The 24,333-nt window shown below is 36.8% G+C and overlaps 1 protein-coding gene across 3 annotated transcripts; it reads left to right on the top strand.

The window, feature by feature from the left end:
* The first annotated feature begins 382 nt into the window (after positions 1–382).
* Positions 383–24,127, top strand: PHF10 (PHD finger protein 10). Of its 3 annotated transcripts, none has more exons than XM_038395120.2 (12): positions 383–520; positions 4,212–4,318; positions 4,995–5,125; positions 6,071–6,148; positions 7,163–7,296; positions 7,425–7,574; positions 10,489–10,598; positions 14,035–14,188; positions 16,672–16,827; positions 21,932–22,040; positions 22,341–22,529; positions 23,906–24,127. In XM_038395120.2, the coding sequence occupies exons 1-12, from the start codon at positions 452–454 to the stop codon at positions 23,989–23,991; spliced, it is 1,473 nt and encodes a 490-aa protein (XP_038251048.1). In that variant the 5' UTR covers positions 383–451; the 3' UTR covers positions 23,992–24,127. The 3 variants fall into 3 exon arrangements, with proteins under 3 accessions (XP_038251048.1, XP_038251047.1, XP_043367260.1); XM_038395119.2 differs by having other exon boundaries at positions 6,065–6,148; XM_043511325.1 differs by lacking the exon at positions 383–520 and adding an exon at positions 4,445–4,473 and having other exon boundaries at positions 4,236–4,318; positions 6,065–6,148.
* The last annotated feature ends 206 nt before the right edge of the window (positions 24,128–24,333 follow it).

Genomic DNA, 24,333 nt, shown 5'->3' with positions numbered 1-24,333 from the left:
AGCTCACGAAAGCTTATGCTCAAATAAATGGTCAGTCTCTAAGGTGCCACAAGTCCTCCTTTTCTTTTTACATTCACGAGAGTTGACTTGTCTCATGGCTGAGACTGGAAAAACCAGCAGGCTCTGCCTAGGCCAGGGCGCTCCCCCCGGGAGCTGAAGCTGTGGCGGGATAAGTAGAAAAGTGAGGAGAGGGGAAGGCAGGTGGTGGTGGGGCACCCCGGGGGCGAAGCGGGCTGGAGAACAGCGAGGGCGGAGACGCGGTGAGAAGGAGACTCAGGAACTGGCCCCCGGGCGCCCCGGGAGGCCCTGGCAGCGGGGCTGCGGGCGAGGGGCGCGTGCTCCGGGGCTGGCCGGCAGGTGGCGCTATGGGATTGGGCGAGACGGGTATGACGCCGGGGGCGCTGCGGCCTCTCGCCCCGCCCAACGGAGGGAGCGGGCGGCGGCGGCGGCCATGGCGGCGGTTCTGTCCCCGCGGGTCTGTGACAGCGACCCGGCCACGCCCGGGACCCAGTCCCTGAAGGTGAGAGAGGCCGGGCTGGGAACCTGCCACCCACCCCCGGCTCAGCGGGACTTTCGTAGGGAGCCCCAGGGGGAGCGGCGGGGGCAGAGGGAGACCCGCGGCGTGTGTATGGGCGGAGTTGGCGGGGTTACGGGGGGAGGTGACCGGGCGGGTAGCCAGCCCCTGAGGGAGAACAGGCTGCAGCTCTGCCACCTCCCCGCCCAACCTGTGCCCTTGGTCCCTCTCCACGCCCCCAGACCCGGCCCGTCCCACAGGCCGGGCCTCAGAGTCCCCTGCAGCGGAGGGAGCCCCCTGCCGCGGGCGCGGAGCTGAGCCGGTGCTGGCCTACAGGGCCCGGGGCGCCTCTTCCAGCGAACGGGCTACAGCTCCTCAGCCTTCTCGCCGAAGGGGCCAAGCACGGAGCGGGGGTTGGAGCTCCTGGGTCTCCTCCAGGGTTGGGTTCCAGGCCCGAAAGTTGCCCAGGTCCAAGGTTTGGGACTGTCCTTGTACAGTCCTGCCGCAGGCCGAAAACGGCACCCGAGGGCCAGGGATCAGTGTTGGCTAATATCTTTGCAAAGGATCTGGGCTTTCCAGTGTTTCCAGCTTCTCCCCTTCCCTCAAATTCAGGGGTGACTTTAGTAAATGCCGTCTGAAAGTATCTTGGAAAACTCTGCAGATGGTCTAAAGGATCGATCATCTTAATACATAGCACCTTTAATCAATACACAGGAGGCTAAGTACCATTATCTCATTTATATAGATGGGGAAACAAAGGTACATAGAAGATAAGTACCTTCTTATGGTCACACAGGAAGTGCATGGCAGAGCTGAGAATAGATTCATATATTTTAAGTCCAGAAAGGACCATTTTGATCATCTGGTATCATTTGATTTCCTGTGTAACCTAGGTCATAGAATTTCTGTGAATGAATTCCCTTTTCAAGTTTAATAGCTGTGGTTGAACTAGGCCATCTCCTTTGGAAAAAATCTTGTGTTATGAGCTGGATGAAAATTTGTTTTGGATTGAGTTAAAATCCCATTGAGATGGATAAGTGTAACCTAATTGTAAGCATATACTCCCAAATAAGAGAAGGGGTATGTGAATGCACCCTGGAGCTTTTGCTGAATATTGCTTTTGGGGAGGAGTGTGGGTGTGGGGGCAGGGAGCAGATGGGAAAAAAACTGGAAAAGAAAGAGAGAGCCTGAAAGAGCAGCTGAAAGTATGATGGCTGACCTGAAGAAACCGAAGACAGGTTTTTGGGTAGAAGTGCAGGATGAAAAGAGTACCCTTGGTGCAGTGAGCAAAAGAAGCTGTTTCCTGCTTTTTGATTTCTTCTTCATTCAGAGACAGGATTTTTGTACTTTCTTTATAAATAACACCTATCACTAATTTCTGCTTCCATTTGGAACACCTCCAGGTCCCCAAACTTTGACTAGCTGCTCAGTTTGAAAAGGGGCAACATTTGATATACAAGTTTCTGATGGTGATGGCTGATTTTGTGCATTTAATTTTGGTGCTGAGGCTACATGGCTGATACTCAGTGGTTCCTACTGACATTTACAGACTGAATAACAAAACAGGATTTCGATCAATGAATATTATTTTTTCCATAGAAATAGTTTTTGTAATAAAACCATAAGATGCAAGACTCTCCACCAGTTTCTTTTTCTACTTCCCTGTGTTTCTTTTCATGAAAAACACTGCTTTTAAAAGTTTCAGAGTAGCAGCTGTGTTAGTCTGTATTCGCAAAAAGAAAAGGAGTACTTGTGGCACCTTAGAGACTAACAAATTTAATTTGTTAGTCTCTAAGGTGCCACAAGTACTCCTTTTCTTTTTGCTTTTAAAAGGACTCCATCAGCTTGAGATGGTCAATTTAAAATAGATCTAGTAATTACTCCTGCTTCAAAGTCTTCTTACCAATTTTTTCCCCTAATTGAAAAGTTTTTTCTATTCTTTTTTGCTATGTGAAGACCCACACAAACAGGGAAAAAGACTAGACATAAAGAGCTGTCAAATATACAAAGTAAAACAGAAGCAGAGAGGGAGAGAGACATGTTTTTTTCTAATCTTTTGATTGTATTGATCTTACAAGTGTTATGTAGCTAAAGCAGGGAAAATTAGTTTATAAATCGTTGTTGTCTCTTAAATCCATGTTTAAAGTGTTATATTTGAGATTAACATATCAATATAAGTGGAAAAACATTCACTAAACAAGCCTAATGTACCTGTCATTAATTAATAAACAAATACTAAGTATAACTGTGTGGACTTGACTGTTTTTGACAGGTTAGTTCTTCCATCAGCAATATTTCACAAATGTTATTAAACAAGATAAAGCCATTGAAGGCTTTTGTTTTCTTCCAATGATTTGTAATGTGACGTAGAGTTGCAGCTACTAAAATGGCATATGGCTGATATTCAGTGGTTCCTACTGTTTACAAGCTGAATAACAAACTATACAGGATTTCAATCAATTTATATAATATTCTTCATCTTTTAGATATAGTTTACTTATTCAGTGTATATCCCAAAAATAAGACCAGTGGTTTCATTGGTCCCTCACTTTGGTAACATCTTAAAATTGTATATATTTTCATTTCCCCTGACCCCATTTTAGGGCATGACCCTTGGGTATGAGCAAATCTCATCACAATCACATCCTTTCTCTTTCACAGAGTATCAGGGTTGGAAGGGACCTCAGGAGGTCATCTAGTCCAACCCCCTGCTCAAAGCAGGACCAATCCCCAATCAGGACCAGATCCCTAAATGGCCTCCTCAAGGATTGAACGCACAACCCTGGGTTTAGCAGGCCAATGCTCAAACCACTGTGCTATCTGTCCCTCCCCCCCCTTGCCATAGGTCTCTTTAAATCTGACTGGGGAAAGGCATCACTGATAGAGTAACTTCACTTTTGTAACAGCTCATTTTGAAGATGGGACTTCTGCCCTCCATATATATTTCAACTCCACTGCATCAGTTTTTCTCCCTACATCTTACTTATTTCTTCATAAAAAGCAGCTCTTTTGTAGTTCTATGTTCAAAGCTTTATGTAAACAAAACACAGCTCTATTTATACTCACATCTGAGAGAATATATTTTTCTATTACTTTAAATCTGTTTATGTAAATTCTCTTTGCCATTGATGATACATTCCATGATTTGTAACTATCAGTCATAACAAAGGGTAATGTGTTGTTGCACTAACCTTGGAGTAGCCCTGGAGGGAGACAATAATTTGAGAGTCACAGTCGTGCTCCCAGTTTATTCTCTGCTCCAGGGATTGAGTAAACTGTGCCAGATCTTTAGCAGATGATGTGCAGACACAGTTACACCTGAAGGCATGTTGGTGCTGGTGGGCAGAGTCGAAGATCTGCTCACTTCCCACCCTTCCTATCCACCTGTGTGACAATGGGGAAAACATAGCAGCTCTGCAGAACCTGGTTCTCCTTCTGTGCTGCTAAGCATGATGTGTAGCCAGCACAAGGGAGTAAGGAACTGTGCAAGCCAGCTCATGATTTGGCTCATAGAACCCTTTTGAAATAGCACAGTACTTCTAGGGAACAAGTTCATTCTAGTCACAGCCACCTTTCACAAAGATGTAATAAACTATTCTGGGATTGTGAGTCTTTAAATTGTCATATCCTAATACATTAAGTACTTGCAGTACTTCTTGGCTGCATTTTTAATGCTTGCTCTCCATGTTTATTTCAGGATGACACAGAAGAAAATTCAAATGATGGCAGCCAGCCATCAAAAAGACGACGTATGGGCTCAGGGGACAGTTCTCGAAGTTGTGAAACCTCTAGTCAAGATCTTGGGTAATATCACTTTATTGAGGTTTTATAGTTTTTAAACACTATTTTGTCATGTTTTTCCATAAGTTTTAACATTAGCTCTTTTTTCTCTGTTTATATGTTGCTCATGCATTCCTCTGACCTCTGCAGTGCTGAGGCACGGTGAATTAAAGTGGCATGTGAGCAACTTCCTTGCTTCAACATTACTTTTAATATAGTGTAATGGAATGTTTATTTAATGCAAATTATGCAAAAGTGCGCTTTGGTTATCCTGAGGACTGACCTTACGTGTACATTTGACTTTTTTTTGCATTTTATAATTTTAGGTAATATTTAAAAAGCTGTATCTTTCAGTATGAATGCCTGTTTCCTTATTCTTGCCTTGTCAAGGATTACACAGTCCTTGATTTTATGTCCAGTGATTCATTAATAAATACTAGTTTTGTGAAACACTAGTGAAATGAAACACATTGAATGTGTGTAATTTTGAGATGGGATAGGAGGAGGATATAGTCTAAGGGGCTGAACCAACTTTCTATAGGAGTGTTGTGTTGACTTAAATGGGAATTAGATCAAGTTCTAGAAGCATGGCATTGTTACCGATTACTTTGAGTATTCTAACTTTTTTTTACACAATGTTTTGGGTTTTTTTTAGTAAAATGTACTATTATTATTTCAAGCTGATTGTTTTTGTATTTAGCTTTAGCTACTTTCCTGCTGAAAATTTGATAGAATACAAATGGCCACCTGATGAAACGGGAGAATACTATATGCTTCAGGAGCAAGTTAGTGAATACTTGGGTGTGACCTCATTTAAACGAAAATATCCAGGTATCCAGGTTGAAAAAGCTTATGTAAAAAATCTGTCGATTCAAATGTGTACAAACTGGCAACTCTCATCTTTTGGAATATAACATAGATCTTTCATTTAAGAGGACGCAGTCAAGATAAAAATCAAGCGTACCCATTTTTCTATCTCTGTTACTAATAATTTACATTAGCTGAAAATCTGGGCTGAGATTTCAAAAGTGATTAGTGATTTTTGGGTGCCTATCATGAAATTATGTAAAGGGGCCTGCTTTTCAGAGGATGGGTTGCTTAAGTGACTTTTGTTAATCTTGGCCCTAATTTATTTTTGAGCATTTATTATTATTGGGAACTTTCTGAATTTTGCTCAACTTGGATAGTGAACTAGATTGGTCAGTTTCCAGTTCTTGCACAATAATGCACTACATTATTTCCACGCGGAGGGAAAATATCAGAATACTCGGGGATCTGGGCTTCACTTTTGTGAGAATTGATGACAGTCTGTCTTTTCCATCATTAAATACTATAATCCTTACATTAGAATTTGTAAAAACTTTTCAAAAACATACTTTCTGCCTTTACTAATTGTCAGTGTCATTTTAATGCAATTTATTGGGGAAAATCTAATTTTTTAAACTATTTATAAAAGAAACCACTAACATCTTTTTCTATAGTAGTGTAATACTTCTGTTTGGAATAATTTTGTGTGTGTCAAACTAAAACCCCCTTAAATTACATTTTTGTTAACATAATTTTTTTCAGACTTTTTACTATTATCCTTGGATTGTACTACTGCTAAACTAAATATTAATTAAAATAGACATTTTATTGTATAGACTTCCTTTTTTCATCACGTGGAAAAGAAGTTGTAAACTAGTTTTTTGCTATTAGAACTTCTTTTATGATGGATTTGGAAATGTATAACACTACACGGTTTTACTGCTGTTTTGTCTTTTCTTGGAGATTTAGAGAGACGAGATCTGTCTCACAAGGAAAAACTTTACCTCAGAGAACTAAATGTCATCACAGAGACTCAGTGTACTCTAGGTAAGAAAACAAAATGAATTTTCAGCTTTCTGATGTAGTTGGATTAGGCTAGAATATTTGATTCCTGCCTTAAAATGATAGACTCAAGTAATTCTTGACTAGACTTTTTAATTGGTTTTGATTACAATAAGGTTATTTATTTTACCTTTAAAATGTAATGTAAAGTTAAGAATGTGTAACATTTTGAGTCTAAGGTATTCCACAGACTACTAGACTCTTTACATTATTTTTACCAATTCTAATTACTTCATTTGCTAAAGAGGATATTTTATTAATGTAGGCCCTGCTTTTCCATGCTGATCAAGAGGACCTCTGTGTCCGCATGAAGACCCATTGGCTTAGATGGGGCTTTGTGCAGCTGTAAAGATCTGCCTATGTTAATCAGCTTGCAGTTTGAGGTCATGTGAATTAAAGTATTTGAGTAAATTCATATCTGAATGAAAACCTTAATATTTTCTTCTTTCACCTATAAAAAACATTAACTTGGATTGACATACTGGTTGATTAATGCCTGTCACAATTCTATTCTCTTTGATATCGCAAATCTATGTAACTCTGCGCTCTCATTTGGTACAGGAAGTTGACTATATAATGACTTTCATTGCTTCTCTGTATTCTGTATCTTGATTTGTCACTGGTTTATTTGACATATAACAGAATCTTGAAAAGAATATCAGCTGCATATTATTTTGAGCTGCTGACTTTTCCTAATCTTTTTTTTTAAAAACAAAACATGAGGCTTTAGACATACAGCTTCCATTAAATTAAATGAGAATCACATAGCTAACCTCCCGAAAATGTTTTGAAAATTAAGAGATGGAGGGGTGGCTTGTTTTAGAGGTTTTTTTAAGTGTGCTATTGCAGCATAAATTCTATGTTCAGTGAAAGCTATTGTGTATGTTAGACTGTCTGCTTCAATAGCAAATTTTACAGTAGACTACGGGTCAAAATGGTAAATGACTTACAATTTGTTTTGCAATGTAGCATTATTAATGTTTTTTTAATCTAATCTAGGTCTAACAGCCTTGCGCAGTGATGAAGTGATTGATTTGATGATTAAAGAATATCCTGCCAAACACGCTGAGTATTCTGTAATACTGCAAGAAAAGGAACGCCAGCGTATAACAGATCATTATAAAGAGTACTCTGTAAGTCATCCCTCTGACTTTAATAAACCAGATCTATAACATACTGGCGCGTGGGAATTAAATTGCCTTTTGCAATATCTGATTTTTCAAATTTGTTTTGTAAATTAATGCAATTATTTTTATTTCAGCAAATGCAACAGCAGAACACACAAAAAGTAGAAGCTAGTAAAGTTCCAGAATATATTAAGAAAGCTGCCAAGAAAGCTGCAGAGTTTAACAGCAATTTAAACCGCGAACGAATGGAAGAAAGAAGAGCCTATTTTGATTTACAGACACATGTAAGTTGACTTAAATTTATTGCTTGTTGATGATAGGTAGCTCCTTCTTTATTATAGTAAAGACGTCAGGTTTTTTGGAGCTTTTTCTGAAAACATACTATTGTAACAATTTTTATCATAATATTGGATTAGAATTAATTTGGGTTAGAAATAAATAGATTTGAATATATACATTTTAAAAAGTTATTTTAGCATATAGAATAGAGCTTTCTACTTTTGTTTTTTTAATATACTTTACGTTAACTAATTGATTTGTCAAGATGGAAAGACTTTCACGTGAGGAAGCACTATTAGCACTACCTAGTTTAGAAATGAGACAAATAAGTTTTGTGGTAGAAGTATACAAAATAGCATGAAGGAAGCCAGGTCATTTGGATGCTTTTATTACCATTTCCTATAATACAAGAATAAGGGGACACCTAATGAAATTAAAAGGCAACAAACTTAAAACTGATAATTACTGATTGTCAAAAAGTTAGTTTGTGATAGTAAATTCTATAAATTATTCTTGAGGCAAAAATTTTAGTAGTATTCTAGAAAGGTTTAGACATTTATGAATAAAAATATGTTCCATAGTTCAACTGAAAGGATAAAAATATGAATGTCTTGTTTCATAATGTAAGCCAACCCCTATTTGCCAGAGAGCAGTTAGGCAGAAACTTTCCCCATAGATAAATTATTGCATAATAGTCCATGTGAAGGTTTTAGACTTTTCTGATATTGGCCCCTGTCAGTGACAGGATAGTGGACCACTGATCTTTTATGGCTGTTCCTATGAGCTTCTATTTTGTATATGCCCATTATACCTGATGCTTTTGTAAACAAAAGCCTGATTTCAAAGTTAGAGTTCTTTGTTCTCACTATTCTTTTTACTATTATGCCACTATGGTAAAATTTCATTTTAAAGATGCTCAATATGAAAACTAACTTATATTTTACTTATTTTTTTTAGCAGCTTGTATGGTAATTTAAATATAATAGAAAAATAAAAAATATACCCTTTTATCTTATTTCAGAGTCATAATGCCATAAAGGAGATTAGGTGTCCATTGTGTTAAATATAGGGCTGTAAAGTGATTAAAAAATTAATTGCGTTTTTAAACAATAGAACACCATTTATTTAAATATTTTTGGATGTTTTCTACATTTTCAAATATAGTGATTTCAGTTACAATACAGAATACAAAGTGTATATTGCTCACTTTATATTTATTTTTATTAGAAATATTTGCACTGTAAAAAACAAAGGAAATAGTATTTTTCAATTCACCTCATACAAGTACTGTAGTGCAAACTCTTTATTATGAAAGTTGAACTTACAAATGTAGAATTGTGTACAAAAAATAACTGCATTCAAAAATAAAACCATCTAAAACTTTACAGCCTACAAATCCACTCAGTCCTACTTCAGCCAATCTCTCAGACAACTAAATTTGGTTACAATTTACAGGAAATAATGCTGTCCGCTTCTTGTTTACAGTGTCACCTGAAAGTGAGAACCGGCATTTGCATGGCACTGTTGTAGCCAGCATTACAAGATAATTACATGCCAGATGCGCTAAAGATTCATATGTCCCTTCATGCTTCAACCACCATTCCATAGGATATGCGTCCATGCTGATGATGGGTTCTGCTCAATAACGATCCAAAACAGAGCAGATGGATGTGTGTTCATTTTCATCATCAGAAGGCTGATTTTCTTTTTTGGTGTTTTTTTCTATAGTTTCCTCATCTGAGTGTTGCTTTTCTAAGACTTCTCAAAGAATGCTCCACACCTTGTCCCTCTCAGATTTTGGAAGGCACTACTGATTCTTAAACCTTGGTCAAGTGCTGTAGCTATTTTTAGAAATCTCACATTGGTATCTTCTTTGCGTTTTGTCAAATCTGCAGTTAAAGCATTCTTAAAACGAATGTGTGCTGGGTCATCATCCAAGACTGCTATAACATGAAATATATGGCAGAATATGGGTAAAACAGAGCCAAAGAAATACAGTTCTCCCCCGAGGAGTTCAGTCACAAATTTAATGAATACGTTATTTTTTAACGATCATCATCAGCATGGAAGCATATCCTCTGGAATGGTAGCCGAAAGTATGAAGGGGCATATGAATGGTTAGCATATCTGGCACATAAATACCTTGCAACGGTGGCTACAAAAGTGCCATGCGAAAGCCTGTTCTCGCTTTCAGGTGACATTGTAAATAAGAAGCAGGCAGCAGCATCTCCTGTAAATGTAAACAAACTTGTTTGTCTTAGCGATTGGCTGAACAAGAAGTAGGACTGAGTGGACTTGTAGGCTCTACATTTTTACATTGCTTTGTTTTTGAGAGCAGTTATGTAACCAAAAAAAAATCTGCATTTGTAAATTACACTTTCAGGATAAAGAGATTGCACTACAGTGCTTGTATGAGGTTAATTGAAAAATACTAGTTCTTTTATCATTTTTACTGTGCAAATATTTGTAATAAAATAATAATATAAAGTGAGCACTGCACACTTTGTATTCTGTTGTAATAGAAATCAATATATTTGAAAATGTAGAAAAATATCCAAAAATATGTAATACATTTCAATAGTTATTCTATTATTTAACAGTGCTATTAATCATGATTTATTTTTTGAATCACGATTAATTTTTTTGAGTTAATAGTATGAGTTAACTGCAATTGACAGCCCTAGTTAAATCGACATTTATTTAGATTTTTAGAGAATATTATTTTGACAGTAAAACTATTAAATATGCTGTATATAATATATACCCTTAAGTGCTGGACTGCATCTGGGGAAAATCAGATGACTGTTCCAGCATAATAAAGGTTGAGTTCAAAAATGTGGAAAAGACAAATGAATTAAAAAAAGAAAAGGTTGCTTGTGTGGAAAATGAGATACATTTGTTTTGTATTAAACAATACAGATTATCCAGGTGCCTCAAGGAAAATACAAAATCTTACCTACAGAGAGAACAAAGGTTAGTCCTTATCCGGTGGCTCTCATACCAGGCCAGTTCCAGGAGTACTACAAAAGGTACTTAAAAAGATATCATAGTTGCTGTTTATAATACATCCACTAGCTGTGTATCCCAAGAAACTAGCTGGGAAGAGTAGAAGTGATGATAGTTACAAAATAATTTTGAGTGAATTTTGGATTCGTGAGATATGTGAGTCTGACCGACCAAAAGGCTGAAGTGCATCCTCCACTGAACAAGTTTGGCACTGGCAGCTGCAGTGCAAGCTTCTCCACGCTGCTCTGTCAGCATGCCTCAGCCTTGTTCTAGAGCAGAGGTGGGCAGGATAATCCGCTGGCAGGCCATGAGACAGTTTTTTTTACATTGACCATCTGCAGGCATGGCCACCTGCAGCTCTCAGTGGCCAATGGGAGCTGCGGAAAGCAGGGACATGCTGTCCGCCACTTCCCGCAGCTCCCAGTGGCCAGGAGCGGCCAACCGTGGCCACTGGGATCTGCGGGCAGCTGTGCCTGCAGACGGTCAATGTAAACAAACTGTCTCGCAGCCTTCCAGCGGATTACCCTGACAGGCTGCAGGTTGCCTACCGCTGTTCTAGAGGGACCAATTTGACATGCAACAGGGAGTAGTTCACTCTCTGTGTGCATTTAGTACTTGGGCTCTACAGAGACTTTCAAGAGTATTTGTGGTATGTAAATTTTGTATTGCAGGCTTATGGTCAAATGCTTTCTATTCAGCAATTTTGCATGAATGCAGAGAAATGGTTTTAGGGGGTGGTTTTTCTAAGGCTGATCACTGCTAACAGCTAATTTTGATTGATTTTTTTGTATGGCCTAAGAATTTAGGTGAAATTGGATGTGAGAGAGAGGAGGGATAGTTTTGGTAAACAGACCCCTCTCGCTCCCAAAATGCATATGCTTCAATGTGTTATGGCTTTTAAAACCTCTGCCCTGTGGCACATAATATGATGTATTGCCCAAGATTAGCATGGAAATGTTTTTCTCCAGAAAATTCTGTGTTATATGTAAGTGTTACAATGTGCATCACCTCCAGAGTGTAGCAAATGTAGATGCAGCTTGATTTGGTTATTAGAACAGATAACTGGGAGCCAAGATTTTATTCCTGACTGCCACTGGATTGCAGTGTGACCATAGGCAAGTCACTTATTCGCAGTAGACCTCCATTTCACCATTGGTAAAACAGGAATAGTGGTCACCTTGGTAAAGTGCTTTGAGATCCTCAGATCAAAGTTGCTATATAAGTGCAAAATTATTTCCTAAAGGGTGTGGTTTTACTAAAAAAGGTTATGTCCACACCTAATGCAACTGTACTTTCTAGTCATCTTTCCTAATGCTGACTGAAAATAAAGATAGTTTAAGTGGAATAACTAATGCACAGCAGCCTTCTCAGTTATTTAGTTGCTAGGAGTGTGGAGGTTGTATACCTGCACATATGTTGTATGTTCCCAATGAAAAAACACGTAAAATATTAGAAATTGAGGCGCTATCTGAAGGATTATAACTTCATTAAAATGTTTGATATTCTGTGATGTATTAATCCTTTTCACAGATTTCATGTGCGTTAAAAAAAATGCCCATTTTGCTGAAACAAGCACACTCATTTCTAAAGGAAGCACATTTCATAATTAACATATGAAATGTGCACTAAATATAATTGGCATATTTTTGAAATTTCAAATCTGAGAATTGACACAATCCACATAATTCTGTGGCCCTTACTGCTTTCTTTTGAAACCTAATTAATAATCATGAAACTTGTTTTATATATATACATTTGTCCATATGGTCTTGTGTGTAATATAAAATAAGTAGCCTCTTGGAGATGGTAAACATGATTTACTAGAGGGTTCAGTGTATGCATTGTTTGATCTTCGGTGAATATATGGGTGTGAAATGTTGGGCATAATCCATGGAACAATCTCTTAGATTAAGTGTCATAATCATCATCTTCCAACACAAATATAAATATAGTTAATGTATTAGTCCCCATTAAGATGCTGTTCTATATTAATTTTGGTTAAAAATAGGGCTGTCAAATGATTAAAAAGATTAATCATGAGATTTAAAAAAATTAGTTGTGATTAATGGCAGTTTTAATCACATTGTTAAACAATAATAAAATACCATTTATTTAAAAATTTTGGATGTTTTGTGCATTTTCAAATGTATTGATTTTAATTACAACACCGAATACAAAGCGTACAGTGCTCGCTTTATTTTTTTATTACAAATATTTGCACTGCAAAAAGATAAACAAAAGAAATAGTATTTTTCAGTTCACCTCATACAAGTACAGTAATGCAATCTCTTTATCGTGAAGGTGTAACCTACAAATATAGACTTACTTTTTTTATTAAATAACTGCACTCAGAAATAAAACAATGTAAAACTTTAGAGCCTACAAGGCACTCAGTCAATTGCTAAGACAAACAAATTTGTTTACATTTATGGGAGATAATGCTGCCCACTTTTTATTTACAATGTCACCTGAAAGTGAGAACAAATGTTCTCATGGCACTGTTTTAGCCAGGTATGCTAAACATTTGTACATGCTTCGACCACCATTCCAGAGTACATGCTTCCATGCTGACGACGCTTGTTAAAAAAACCTGTGATTAATCGTGCCTCATTTTTTTAAATCTAGTTAATTTGTTTTATATTAATTGCTTGCATTAACTGCGATTAATTGACAGCCCTAGTTAAAAATAATTAAACCTATCCTGAGTTTGCCAGCTAGAACAAGGCACCTTGAACCAACAAATACGTTAAATCTGTTTCTGGGTATTTAGCAGATTGTTGGTTCTACTTCTTTTACTGTACTCGTCTAGGCCCTGATGCTGCGTTAGAATCTGCTAGCTATAATCTCTTTGGCTGTGCAGATAACTGTTGACTTCAGTGGAACTCTACAATGGCAAAGGGGGTCCTGAATCACAGGTTCCAGTTCGGATTGAAGGTTTAGCTCTTTTTTATGCAGCTCCATGTGATGTTGAATAATTTCCTGTACTCTGTCTCTATGTGAATGTCTCAAACAGTTGGGAGACCTATTTAGTTGATTGCTCAGACACTAGGATTTTGAGCTTGATCCAAAGCTCATTAAAATCAATGGAAAGACTTCATTGTTTTCAGTGGGCTTTGGATCAGGCTTTCGTACATAAGGTGTGCGGGAACACGTATCTTTTACTGGACTGATTAGCTGAAGTGTTTTTTAAAATGTAACTAAATATTGTTTAACATGGAGTAACATTTATGACGAAGAAGAGGGGATGCATTTGTGACCCAGATTTTCAGAATTGTGTACATAATTATTGTGCACACAATTGTGGTAATTTTATATGCAATTAAAAATGGGCTTTGAGCTTATCCAGCCTTTTTTTTTAATTTTTCACTGGCAATTAAGCATTTTTATATTTTGTATATGGGTGTGTGTGTGTGTGTGTAAGTAAGTATATGGTAGTAAACAATTATTTCTTGACTTTAGATACTCCCCAGATGAACTTCGTTATTTGCCATTAAACACAGCCCTTTATGAACCACCTTTGGATCCAGAACTGCCTGCACTGGACAGTGATGGAGATTCGGATGATGCAGAAGAGGGTCGAGGTGATGACAAACGGAAAATCAAAGGCAATTCGGTGAGATAAATTGAAAATTTAAATTGATCTTTAACAAAAAAAAAAGAAGAGATTATCTTTCTTCCTCTTCCCTTTGGTCAGTTTCAGTAGTTGCTTCACTGGGATTTTTCACTGGGATTTTTAACATCTATGTCCAGTAGAGTTTAGGTTAAAGGAGAATTGTGAGGCAAAAGCAAAAAAAAAGTTTTGATTTTACCATTTTAATGCTTCTTTTTGACTTCTTTTAAAACTGTTTTCCTGCTTCTGTTCTATGCTGAAAATACCAGGTCCAGGCCCTCCCTTTCTTCTTTGCAGCAGAATCTTAGGAGAAGCGGAATAATCCGATTTATATAGATCTGTGACCCAAACTGGAGCTTTCCACCCTATTCTTTCGTCTGAGTTGAAGGGAGAGGATGCTAATAGTTGTGGGGAGGGAGAGTTGCGTTCAGATCATAGATTTGTGTGATTTCACTACTCCAGTCCTCTAAAAGTCCTTTATTTATTTAAAAGAAGTGCGAGCCTGTTATTTCTAAGGTAAAATAGAAGCAGGAAAGTGCCTTTAAAACAGAAAAACAGCTTGAGGCTATCATTCTACATCATAAAAATAGTAAAAGGAAGAGGCTTTTTTTTTCTTTGCAGTGCAGCTTTAACAATCATTTTCCCTCCTTTCTTTTATCTAAATTAACCACATCATACTAATTTGTTTAATCCAGACATTAAACCACCATTTACTGGAAGTTAAAGGAAAGCTACATCCATTTTGAATATCACAGCGTTCTTAATGTTGAAAGCAGTTTGAGCTTGCAAAGTGAATAGAGATATCTTTAAGTTGTTTGTGCCTGTTACTGATGGCAACCAGCTTCCAGAAGCACAATATTTGTAACAACACAATAAGGAGAGCCTAGTATAAAATAATGGCCTAACGACTAGAAAATCTTTAAAAATTGAGTAGCTAAAATATTGAACTTAGCCATGTAAATGTTAGTTTTGTTTTAAGTATTTGCAATTAAAGCTTTTATAACTAAAGAAAAAACAGAATGAAATGGCTGCCTTGGTAGCCTGAACAAGGAGAGGTAGCTGTTAATGTGTTTTTCCCCTTTGAACCTTTAGAGTCGGTTCTTAAGAATTTTACAAATATTAAAATTCATCGCAAAATGTGTCTGTATTGCTGTTCCTTATTCTGTTTAAAAAAAACAAAAAAAAACCCACATCAGTCTTTCCTTAATACTGCAGCTATGTCTACTCAGTTCCTTTTTCTGGTCTTGGTGCCTCTCCACCAGTAGGGGAATATGAGAAGGAACTGGGGCTGAGCAGACACTATCCTCTTCCTATACACAGTACTTCAGAAGGCCATCCAGCAGATGGGAGTGCAGAAGCCAGGGAGGTCATGCCTGCATTTGGAAGGAGCAGACAAAATCAGAGACCAGGCAGCTGGTTTTACGGTGGTTCTACTAGCTCTTCAGCTCCCATGTGGCTAAATTATTAATGGGAGATAGACTGTGACCAGCAGAAGTCTTCCTCCCACCCCCCCGCCCCCGTTTCCCCCACAGAGAGAGGCAGAATATTGGGGGTGGGGTGAAACTTCTATCTTTGGGAACAGCTAGTTGTGCTGAATACCTCTGAGGGAAAGATTTGCTGGTTCTTGTCTTGGCTCTTCTCCATTTTCCCACTTCCAAAACAGCAGAATGATTTCCATTTCCCAACAGCTACAGCTGCCTCATGTTACCTATCCTCCTGCATGCTGAAGGAATTCTAAGGTATTCCCTTTTAAGTGTTAATGAGGTGGGTACTTATTGCTGTTTTTACGGGGACCTCTTGAAGGCCATTAATGCCCCTCTCCATTCTTCTCCCCCCCTAACCCCCCCGCCCCCACAAACAAACAAACAAAAACCCGTGCTGCTTTTTTTTCCTTTTTTTAAATGACACCCAATGCTCATTGATTCTGACCCTCAGGGTTCCCGCTCCCATAAATCTCCTTAAACACCTGCTGCATAAATTCTGTTTTGTAGCTGTGGATGTCTTTCGTTTTTGACATTTCTGTGCTGTGATCCAAAGATGATGATCTGGTTGTTCCTGGTGAAAATATTAAATGAGGGTGGCAGAAAAACTTTCACTTACTACATTTCAGGCAGTTTGGTAGCATATTTTAAACATGTGGTGGACAGTTTATCTGCTTTTCTGGCCTGTATCTGTGAAAGACTTGATAGATATTGAACATCCAGCATATTGGTCTTAAATTAAAATAATTTAGAACAAAGGATAAATGCTGCTCCACCCTTGGTTTTGCATCAGGATCCTCTGGAAAATACTGGAACCCTTCTGCTATGATGCCAGCCTCTTTGTGTGAGACGTATAGGCATAAAAGGTTACAATAAAAAAGGCCATACCATATTTAAATGTCACCTTTGCTTCTGTAGAAAGGAAGCTACTAAACCTTGTTGGCATTGGAGCTTAGAAAAGATTAGTTTCTCTATCAAAAAAAAGTTATGGTTTTTTTGTTATAGGACAACTCGTCTGGCAATGTATCTGAAGGTGAATGCGCCAATGACAACCAGGAGGATTCTTTTCAGGGAAGACAAAAACCAAGAGACAAAAGTGCTACTCCAAGAAAAGATGGTTCCAAACGTTCTGTACTGTCCAAATCAGTTCCTGGGTACAAGGTAGAAGAAAAAAGCCCCTGACTCCGCTTCTTTACTGATCGGCCTCTCTCCCTGAAATATTTAACTTTGTTTTTCAAAAATATGGAAGTTCTGCTTGCTGTACTTCACTAGCTGCTCTCCTATTGTGCTCTCAACTGTTTGCTTCTTTCGTTCCTTTTTTGGCTTTATTTCACTAGGGGCTTTTCTGTTACCCTGACTATGGAGTGGCTTCTATTTCTGTGTCATAACTGATTTCTGGGCAATTAAAGCACAAAAAATTGTAGCTGTTATAAAGATAATTTTATATTTTCCTGACTGCTTTAATATAGCAGTCAGAATTACCTGTCAGTGTAAAACTGGCATTGAGTATTCGCTGTTTTTGTCTTAGTAGTAGTTAGTATGGCAGCAGACCATGAGACCAATGCTGCAAAGCGCAGCGATATGGCTGAATATATTGTCATAACATGCACTTAAATAGGACCTTTCATCCTGAAGGATCCCAAAGTATTAACTATTTATAGGTTTTACTTCATTCACCAATAAGTGCAGCCACCTTTGGGGTGGAATGCAAAACTGACTACAGTTTAAGCAACATTTCCCAACCACTTAGGACAGATATGGAAAATAACAATTTATCTAATTCATGTTACAAGAGGGAATTACTGTAGGCAGAATGTTCTTGCACTAAAATTTGGCTACGACAATAAGGTACTTTAACATCCATAAACCAGTGATTACTGAACCCAGGATAGAATAATTAATACTAATAATGTAACACTTCCCCATTAGTCAAAAGAGGATTAAATGTATTTCAAGAGAAATTGGAGTTCATCTGCATGATTTAAATTTTAGTCTATGGAACTTTGTACAGGAAAGGGGTCTTGATTGTACACCTTCAAAAATACATGTGGTCCAATCCTGCTCCCACTGAATTAAGTAAGAGTTTGCCATTGACTTCAGTGGGAGCAGGATCAGGCCCATTGTGTGGAAAGATGGTACAGTAAGGAAGGGTTTAAAGCATAGTGATTGGGAATGTTTGCCAAAAGATGCTGTTTTTATTTTAAAAAAAGCAATTTTTTCTGTGATGTCAAGATCATATATTCTGGGAAATCTTCCAGCAGCAAAGGTAATTGTGAGGTGTTAATGGTTTGAATTTTATAATTCAGGAATGTTTGCTAACAATCTAAATTTACTATTGGTTGATAAAGAAGCTATACATCAAACTTAGAAGTTAGTTTTCAACAAGAATTGGACAACTTCAATTGACTGGAAAAGGTTTCTGTAGATTCTATAACTGCACAGTGCATATTTTTTGCAGTTTTATAACAAAGAACTATCAAGCTTCAGTCATCTCTCCTCTTTTGAGGAGTTGCTTAATTAAGATAGATGCAAATTATGGATATTTGAACTGTTGTAATATACATATCTTTTTATATATGTAACTTTGCAAATTGCTTATTGCAGACCCAAATTCATGCTAATATTTTCAAGAATATGAAATCCAAAGATGAAGCTTGAAAAAGTGTTAGCTTTGTTTAACTTTATATTAGAGATTGCATGTGACTGATCTGACAGAAAAAGGAGCTTCACTTAGGTATGAAGACCACAAAGTACGGTGTCTGTTTGGTTAGTCTGCTCTGTCTACTGGCCTTTTTGAATACATAGAACTAATTAAACAGAACCATTTCTAAGGTTCTGTACCCCTAAATGTAGAGCTGTATAGGTAATGCAGTTTCAGAGTGGACCCTAATGGCTATTACCCATTAGTTTAAAATTACCAATTATGTTAGTAACAAAGAAATTAGTGCAAGCTAACTTGATAACTTACAGTGTCAAAATATTTTTATGGCACGTCTTCACAACTTCAGTGTACCTACCATTACTCAAAGGTGATGATGCATCAGGCTGGTGATACTTCAGAGGTGGCACAGCTGTGCATTTTTTTAAATGGGAATTTTAAAACATTTTTAATATGTCCCATTAAATAAAATATGTTAAAACTGATTAGATGTGAACATTCTTGTTAGAGAATGATTTAGATTTAGAGATATGGATACACCAGAACGTGCCTAAATATAAAGGCACTTTAAACTAAAGGCTATAAACTGATCTTAAATGTCCCTTTAAATTCTGGTTTTTTTGGTAATATTTTTGTTCTGTATTATTCAGTTTGTCCACATTTTATAGGATAGTAATCTTTAGGTTACATTTAATTAAAATTGAAGGATAATTGCTGCAACATCAACATATATAAGTGTATAGCTATAGTCAATACAGTATAAATGATACAATGGAATTCTCATATTTACTTCTCTTTTTAAGCAGGAAAACTGGTGGTTTTTGTATGAAACCATTTTTATTAAGTGTCAGCCTTTTAATTGATATGGTTATCATGTTTTACATTTTGTTACATCACAAAGTAGTGTGTCTTGGGTGTTGCTGCAATTGATGCAGGACTGGCTACTACAGTTGCACACACTGTTCTCAGAGTTCAGGAGATTTTTGCACATAATAAATCTGCCATGTATTGAGATACTAGGTCCCCAAAACCTTTTGCTTTGGGTTCACTATATATGAAAATTGAATGCTTTGCCCACAGAGAGTAGGACTTCAGAGAAAACTCATGTTTGTCTGAGTGGTTGCAATGCTTGATTTGAAACTCTGAGCGGCATCACAGCAGCATGGAAGTTAGTTACAAAAGAGTCCCTCTGCCTTGCCCTTCATCAAAATAAGATGAAGGTGATTTGGAAAGCAAAATGTAAAATGGTCAAATGGGATATTATAATTTCCCATACAGGATGGACAGATATTTTCATAGTGTTCCCTAAAAGCCATTTAATTTCTTTAGAATGGTAGAACTTGAATTGCTTTGAAATGTGAATATGTTGCGTTTTGTTGTGGGTTTGTTTTTGTTTTTTTCTGTCTTTTTTTTTTTTTTTTTAAACAGAGTGCTTCCTTTTGGGGCTCTCTACATTTTTAATATGCTGTGATTGTTTCACTGTTTCTAGTGAACACAAGTTAGTGGAGTGGAAGTAGAGGGAAGTATTAACAATAAATACACATAAGTCAGTGTCTAATTATATGTATCAAAGTATTAACTACACATACACTAACCCAGGTACAGTAACCGAAAGTTAGTTCACTTTAGTTTCAGTGGAGTGAGAGGGAGTTTATGCTGTATATTATGGCAGTATAGTATGAATAATTCATAGCTGATATAGAATTTGGATTAGAGAAGTGCACTTGCTATTTTAGAGGCGTTTGTTTTACTTAGCTATAGGTAAAAGAACACAACAAAAACCTTACTCTTAGAATGTAGCAGTAAACAACAAGAGGGTAAATAAACACAGCAAGACTGAGGTTAAGCATGTGCCACTATCCTTTTGTTGGGAGGAGCAGGGTATAAAAGGTATATATATGTAGGAGACATAGAATAGTTACCAGTAAGTATTTTTTATGTATGCTTTCACTTCCATGATATTTATTTTGTAGAGACATTTGTGAATGTTAGACTTCTTTTACAGTTTTACTATATTTATGTATAAAACAGGTTTGACTATGCTTTTTTAAAATAAATAAGCAAAAAAAGTCTTTATGAATGCCTCTGTCATCTTTTGAAAAGGAAGTTATATATAAACATTGGGTGGGTTTTGTTTTATTTAAAACTCCTCAGGCCAGACAAGTTAAGCAGACTATAGCCATAAAAGGGGATTTAGTAACTTCAAACATTTTCAAACAGGGCAATGAATTCTGACAGATTAAGAATTGCTGAAGACATTAATTATCTTGCTAAATGTTAGAAAAGAACTGGCTGGTAAATAACATTTTGTTTTAAAAGGGGCAGTATTGAATACTTTTCTTTTTAATAGTTTTATGTTCACTGCCATTTTTATTAAAACCATCTTAGGTTGAAAATACTCTGCCACTTTTATTCTTCTTTCATTTGGCAAGTTTTTTTTTTTTTAAATGGAGCAAGTTCCATTATGATTATTTATCAGCAATCACATAGTTCCTTAGGGAATAGGCTTTTAATTCAAAATTCCTCCATTGACTAGATGGCTGCTTCTGTACAACAGAACTAAAATATCACTGAGACATACACTGGCTTTTTAAAAATCTCTGGCAATAGTGGATTTAACATCAGTAAGTGTTGTATTTGAATCCAAACCTTCATTAAGATGCAGTAGGTTAAAGTCTGATATTAAAGCTGTTTGAGTGGCCCTTTGATAAACAATTTGATTCCTTAATTATATTTTTTCTTTTCCTCAAAATAAAGCTACTGCCAGATTATCTTTTGGGTTTGGTTACAAAATTACTGCACAAATACTGGGAACCGCACAGCCAATTTAAGCACCTGGGATTTCTTTGCCTTAAATAGATGTTATGAACACTCAGTTCCTTTCTTTCTGAGTTCAGCTTCTCCTAGCTGTGTTGTAAATGTAGAATTGTAGTGTTTTCTATAGCAACAGCAATCATGACTTTGGATATGAAAGATGGGAACAATAAAACTGATTAAAGCAACACAACTAACTTGTCTATTAGACATTTTGGAAGCTTAAACAATACAAATAAGTGTAGTAAATTGTATCTTATTTTGTGGTATTCATTTTAAGCTTCCATTCAGATGGGTTAAGTAATTTTGCATTTCTTAAAGGATATTTATGTTCTCTCATGTACATGGAAGCTTGTGAATTTGGAGATTCATATAAATATATTCTCCTTTTCCTTCTATATTTGAACAAATTTGATTTAGCTTTAAAGTTATAGTGTATATTATTTGTATTCACTATTAAGAGAAGTGCTAGCTGACAAGCTTGCAGGAGGAACTAGCATACACTTTTGTTCTGGTTTCATTTTTTGTAAAATAATTTACATATAGCTCACTGTGCACATGTTCTAAATATCAAATTTATATGCATCTTTCCTAAGATTTTAAAATAACCAGTGTTTGTCAATATCACGTTATGTCAGTATCACCTTATGTTTTAAGAGTCACTTCAATCACGATACAGAAAGTTCATTAGTAATTTACAAAAGTTAAAATGGAGATACATTAACAAATTTCCTGTTAAATCCATTATAAATTCTTCTGGGATGAATTTATAGCCCTCTTCTACCCTTCCAGCCAAAGGTCACTCCAAATGCTATATGTGGAATTTGTCTGAAGGGTAAGGAATCCAACAAGAAAGGAAAGACTGAAGCACTTATACACTGCTCCCAATGTGACAACAGTGGTAAGTATCTATATGCACTTTAACTGGATTGCTCGGCGTTTTAATTGCAAAATCTTACTACTTTCAGTGGAAATATTTTGTATAATACTGAATTTGCATACAAACATTTCAGTCTTCCTAGAAACTGACTTTTTCCTCTTTAAAATTTCCTTAATTGTACTTAAGTATGTACCACAACACATTCACTGCACTGAGTCTCTTAGGTGAGCTAAACTTTATTTTTGTAAAATAGCTATTCAGTTATACTAATTATTTTAATCATTTCTAAAGGTACTAGTAATAATATTGGTTTTAATCTAGGCCACCCTTCTTGTCTTGATATGACCATGGAGCTTGTTGCTATGATTAAGACCTACCCTTGGCAGTGTATGGAGTGTAAAACATGCATTATATGTGGGCAGCCTCACCATGAAGAAGAAATGATGTTCTGTGATGTGTGTGACCGCGGTTATCACACCTTTTGTGTGGGGCTTGGTGCTATCCCTTCAGGTAACGAAACAGAAATTAGTCTTTAAGGGCTGGGGTTTTCTTCTGTGTTACAAGATTATACTTCCAAAGGGATATATGAATTAGTTGACTGTAAGCATTAAGTAGCATCTACAGTGTAAGATTGCATTCATTGAATTACCCAAAACACCAGCAATGAGTTTTTCTATACATTTTCTGTATATTTTAGTAGTGTACAGAGTTAAGATTGGTAGCTTCACCATTTTACAACACTATGACTGTTCCTGTCAAAACTCAAGTAGAGCTATGGCTCACAACCCCACTTTTTCAGGATTCCCACAAGATATTGAATAGCTGCCTACATCCATAAAAGGACGTATGAACTTTGCATTTCTCCAAATTGATAGAGTATAGCTTTTGCATTGTTTTAGAAGCTTTAACAACAGTACAAATGCTTATTAAAGTAGAAGAAAATAGTGTAAATACAACCGTAAATACCTTTTGACCCTTTTTTTAACCTCACAGCTTGCATCTTCAACTAAACAAACATAATATGCTTAAACTTGAAAATAAAACAAAGCTGGTGCCTTGCACAATGTGCAGTCATTTATACCTAGTTTACATTAATATAAAAGATACTGATTTGGTAGCATTTTTCACTCATTTTGCTCCCTTGTAAATGACTGTACAAGGTGTAAGGCAGTGTAGAATCAGAATGAAAGAACTAGACCATTGACCGGAGCAGTCAGTTTGTGTAATACTAAATCCATGTTGCAAAATATAGCTACTGTATTGCTGCATGTACCTCGTAAGTTCTGCAGTGCTAGCACTGCTGTAACACCAATACTTCAAGTCCTGAAAATGTTGTGAGCTACAATCGAGTTGACAGTTGTTCCATTGCTGCTGAACTCTCTTCCATTCAAGTTCTGTGATTTACACTAGGCTGTACTCTAACTGAGCCACATTAATGGCAGAACATAAGTACAAGCAGTTGATATTCCTCTAAAGTAGTCAGTCAGTCAACAAATTAAAATGCTTTGATCTTATGCACTCAGTTTTGCTTGAATCAGAAGTGAAGTATGGGTAGTGTGTGTTCTTATCTCAAAACCATCCTACAATAGCATTGGAGCCTCTTAATTGTTGTGAAGCCCAGTCTCATGATCACAGGCTGGTTTCAGATATAGTGAGTATTTGGGAATGTGTAGACCACCACCTGTTTCTACCCAGTATTATTACTTTTATGTACTTACATTATCTTCAAATTTAAAGGAAGAAATATTAACTTCTGGACATTGGGTTATAGTTTGCATGTTACCAGCAATGGTTGTGCAAAAATAAAAGTATTTACTCATCTTGTAAACTAGTCATGGATTCTACAGGATGAATAAAAATATTAACTGTCACTTTTTCTTTCTTAGGTCGCTGGATTTGTGACTGTTGTCAAAAAGACCCCCCCACACCTAGAAGAGGAGGACGAAGGGGGAAAAACAGCAAAGAGGGCTAAAGGACTAAATGTTTACCTTCCACTATGATTAACTGCACAATTGAAGTGATAAATTTGGTGCTATTTAACCAACCACTCTGTATATGGAACAAAACCACTTAAGCATCTTTTACCAAATAAAATTTTTATAATTTTGGCTGAGTTTTCCTATGATGGCAGTAATTGAGCATGTATTCTGTCATAGCAGTTTAGATTAGATTGACAACTCAAATTTCCATTCAAGAGGGAAAACTTTCAGAAAGTCCTCAACGAGGCAGTTTATAGTAACACAGTTGTATATGGCAATGTTGCATAGCAATTACTTCTACATGGACAGAAAGCTACACAAAAGTTTAGGTATTT

Source organism: Dermochelys coriacea, chromosome 3 (genome assembly GCF_009764565.3).
Source record: "Dermochelys coriacea isolate rDerCor1 chromosome 3, rDerCor1.pri.v4, whole genome shotgun sequence".
Taxonomy (NCBI): domain Eukaryota; kingdom Metazoa; phylum Chordata; order Testudines; family Dermochelyidae; genus Dermochelys; species Dermochelys coriacea.
This window is presented reverse-complemented; position numbering and strand designations above follow the sequence as displayed.

What these genes read in the sequence shown, in the direction of transcription:
- PHF10 (XM_038395119.2), top strand. Translation starts at nt 452, where the DNA reads ATGGCGGCGGTTCTGTCCCCGCGGGTCTGTGACAGCGACCCGGCCACG. An exon ending in CCGGGACCCAGTCCCTGAAG is followed by an intron (nt 521 to 4,211) that starts GTGAGAGAGGCC and finishes TGTTTATTTCAG; the next exon opens with GATGACACAGAAGAAAATTC. An exon ending in TTCCAGGAGTACTACAAAAG is followed by an intron (nt 10,599 to 14,034) that starts GTACTTAAAAAG and finishes TCTTGACTTTAG; the next exon opens with ATACTCCCCAGATGAACTTC.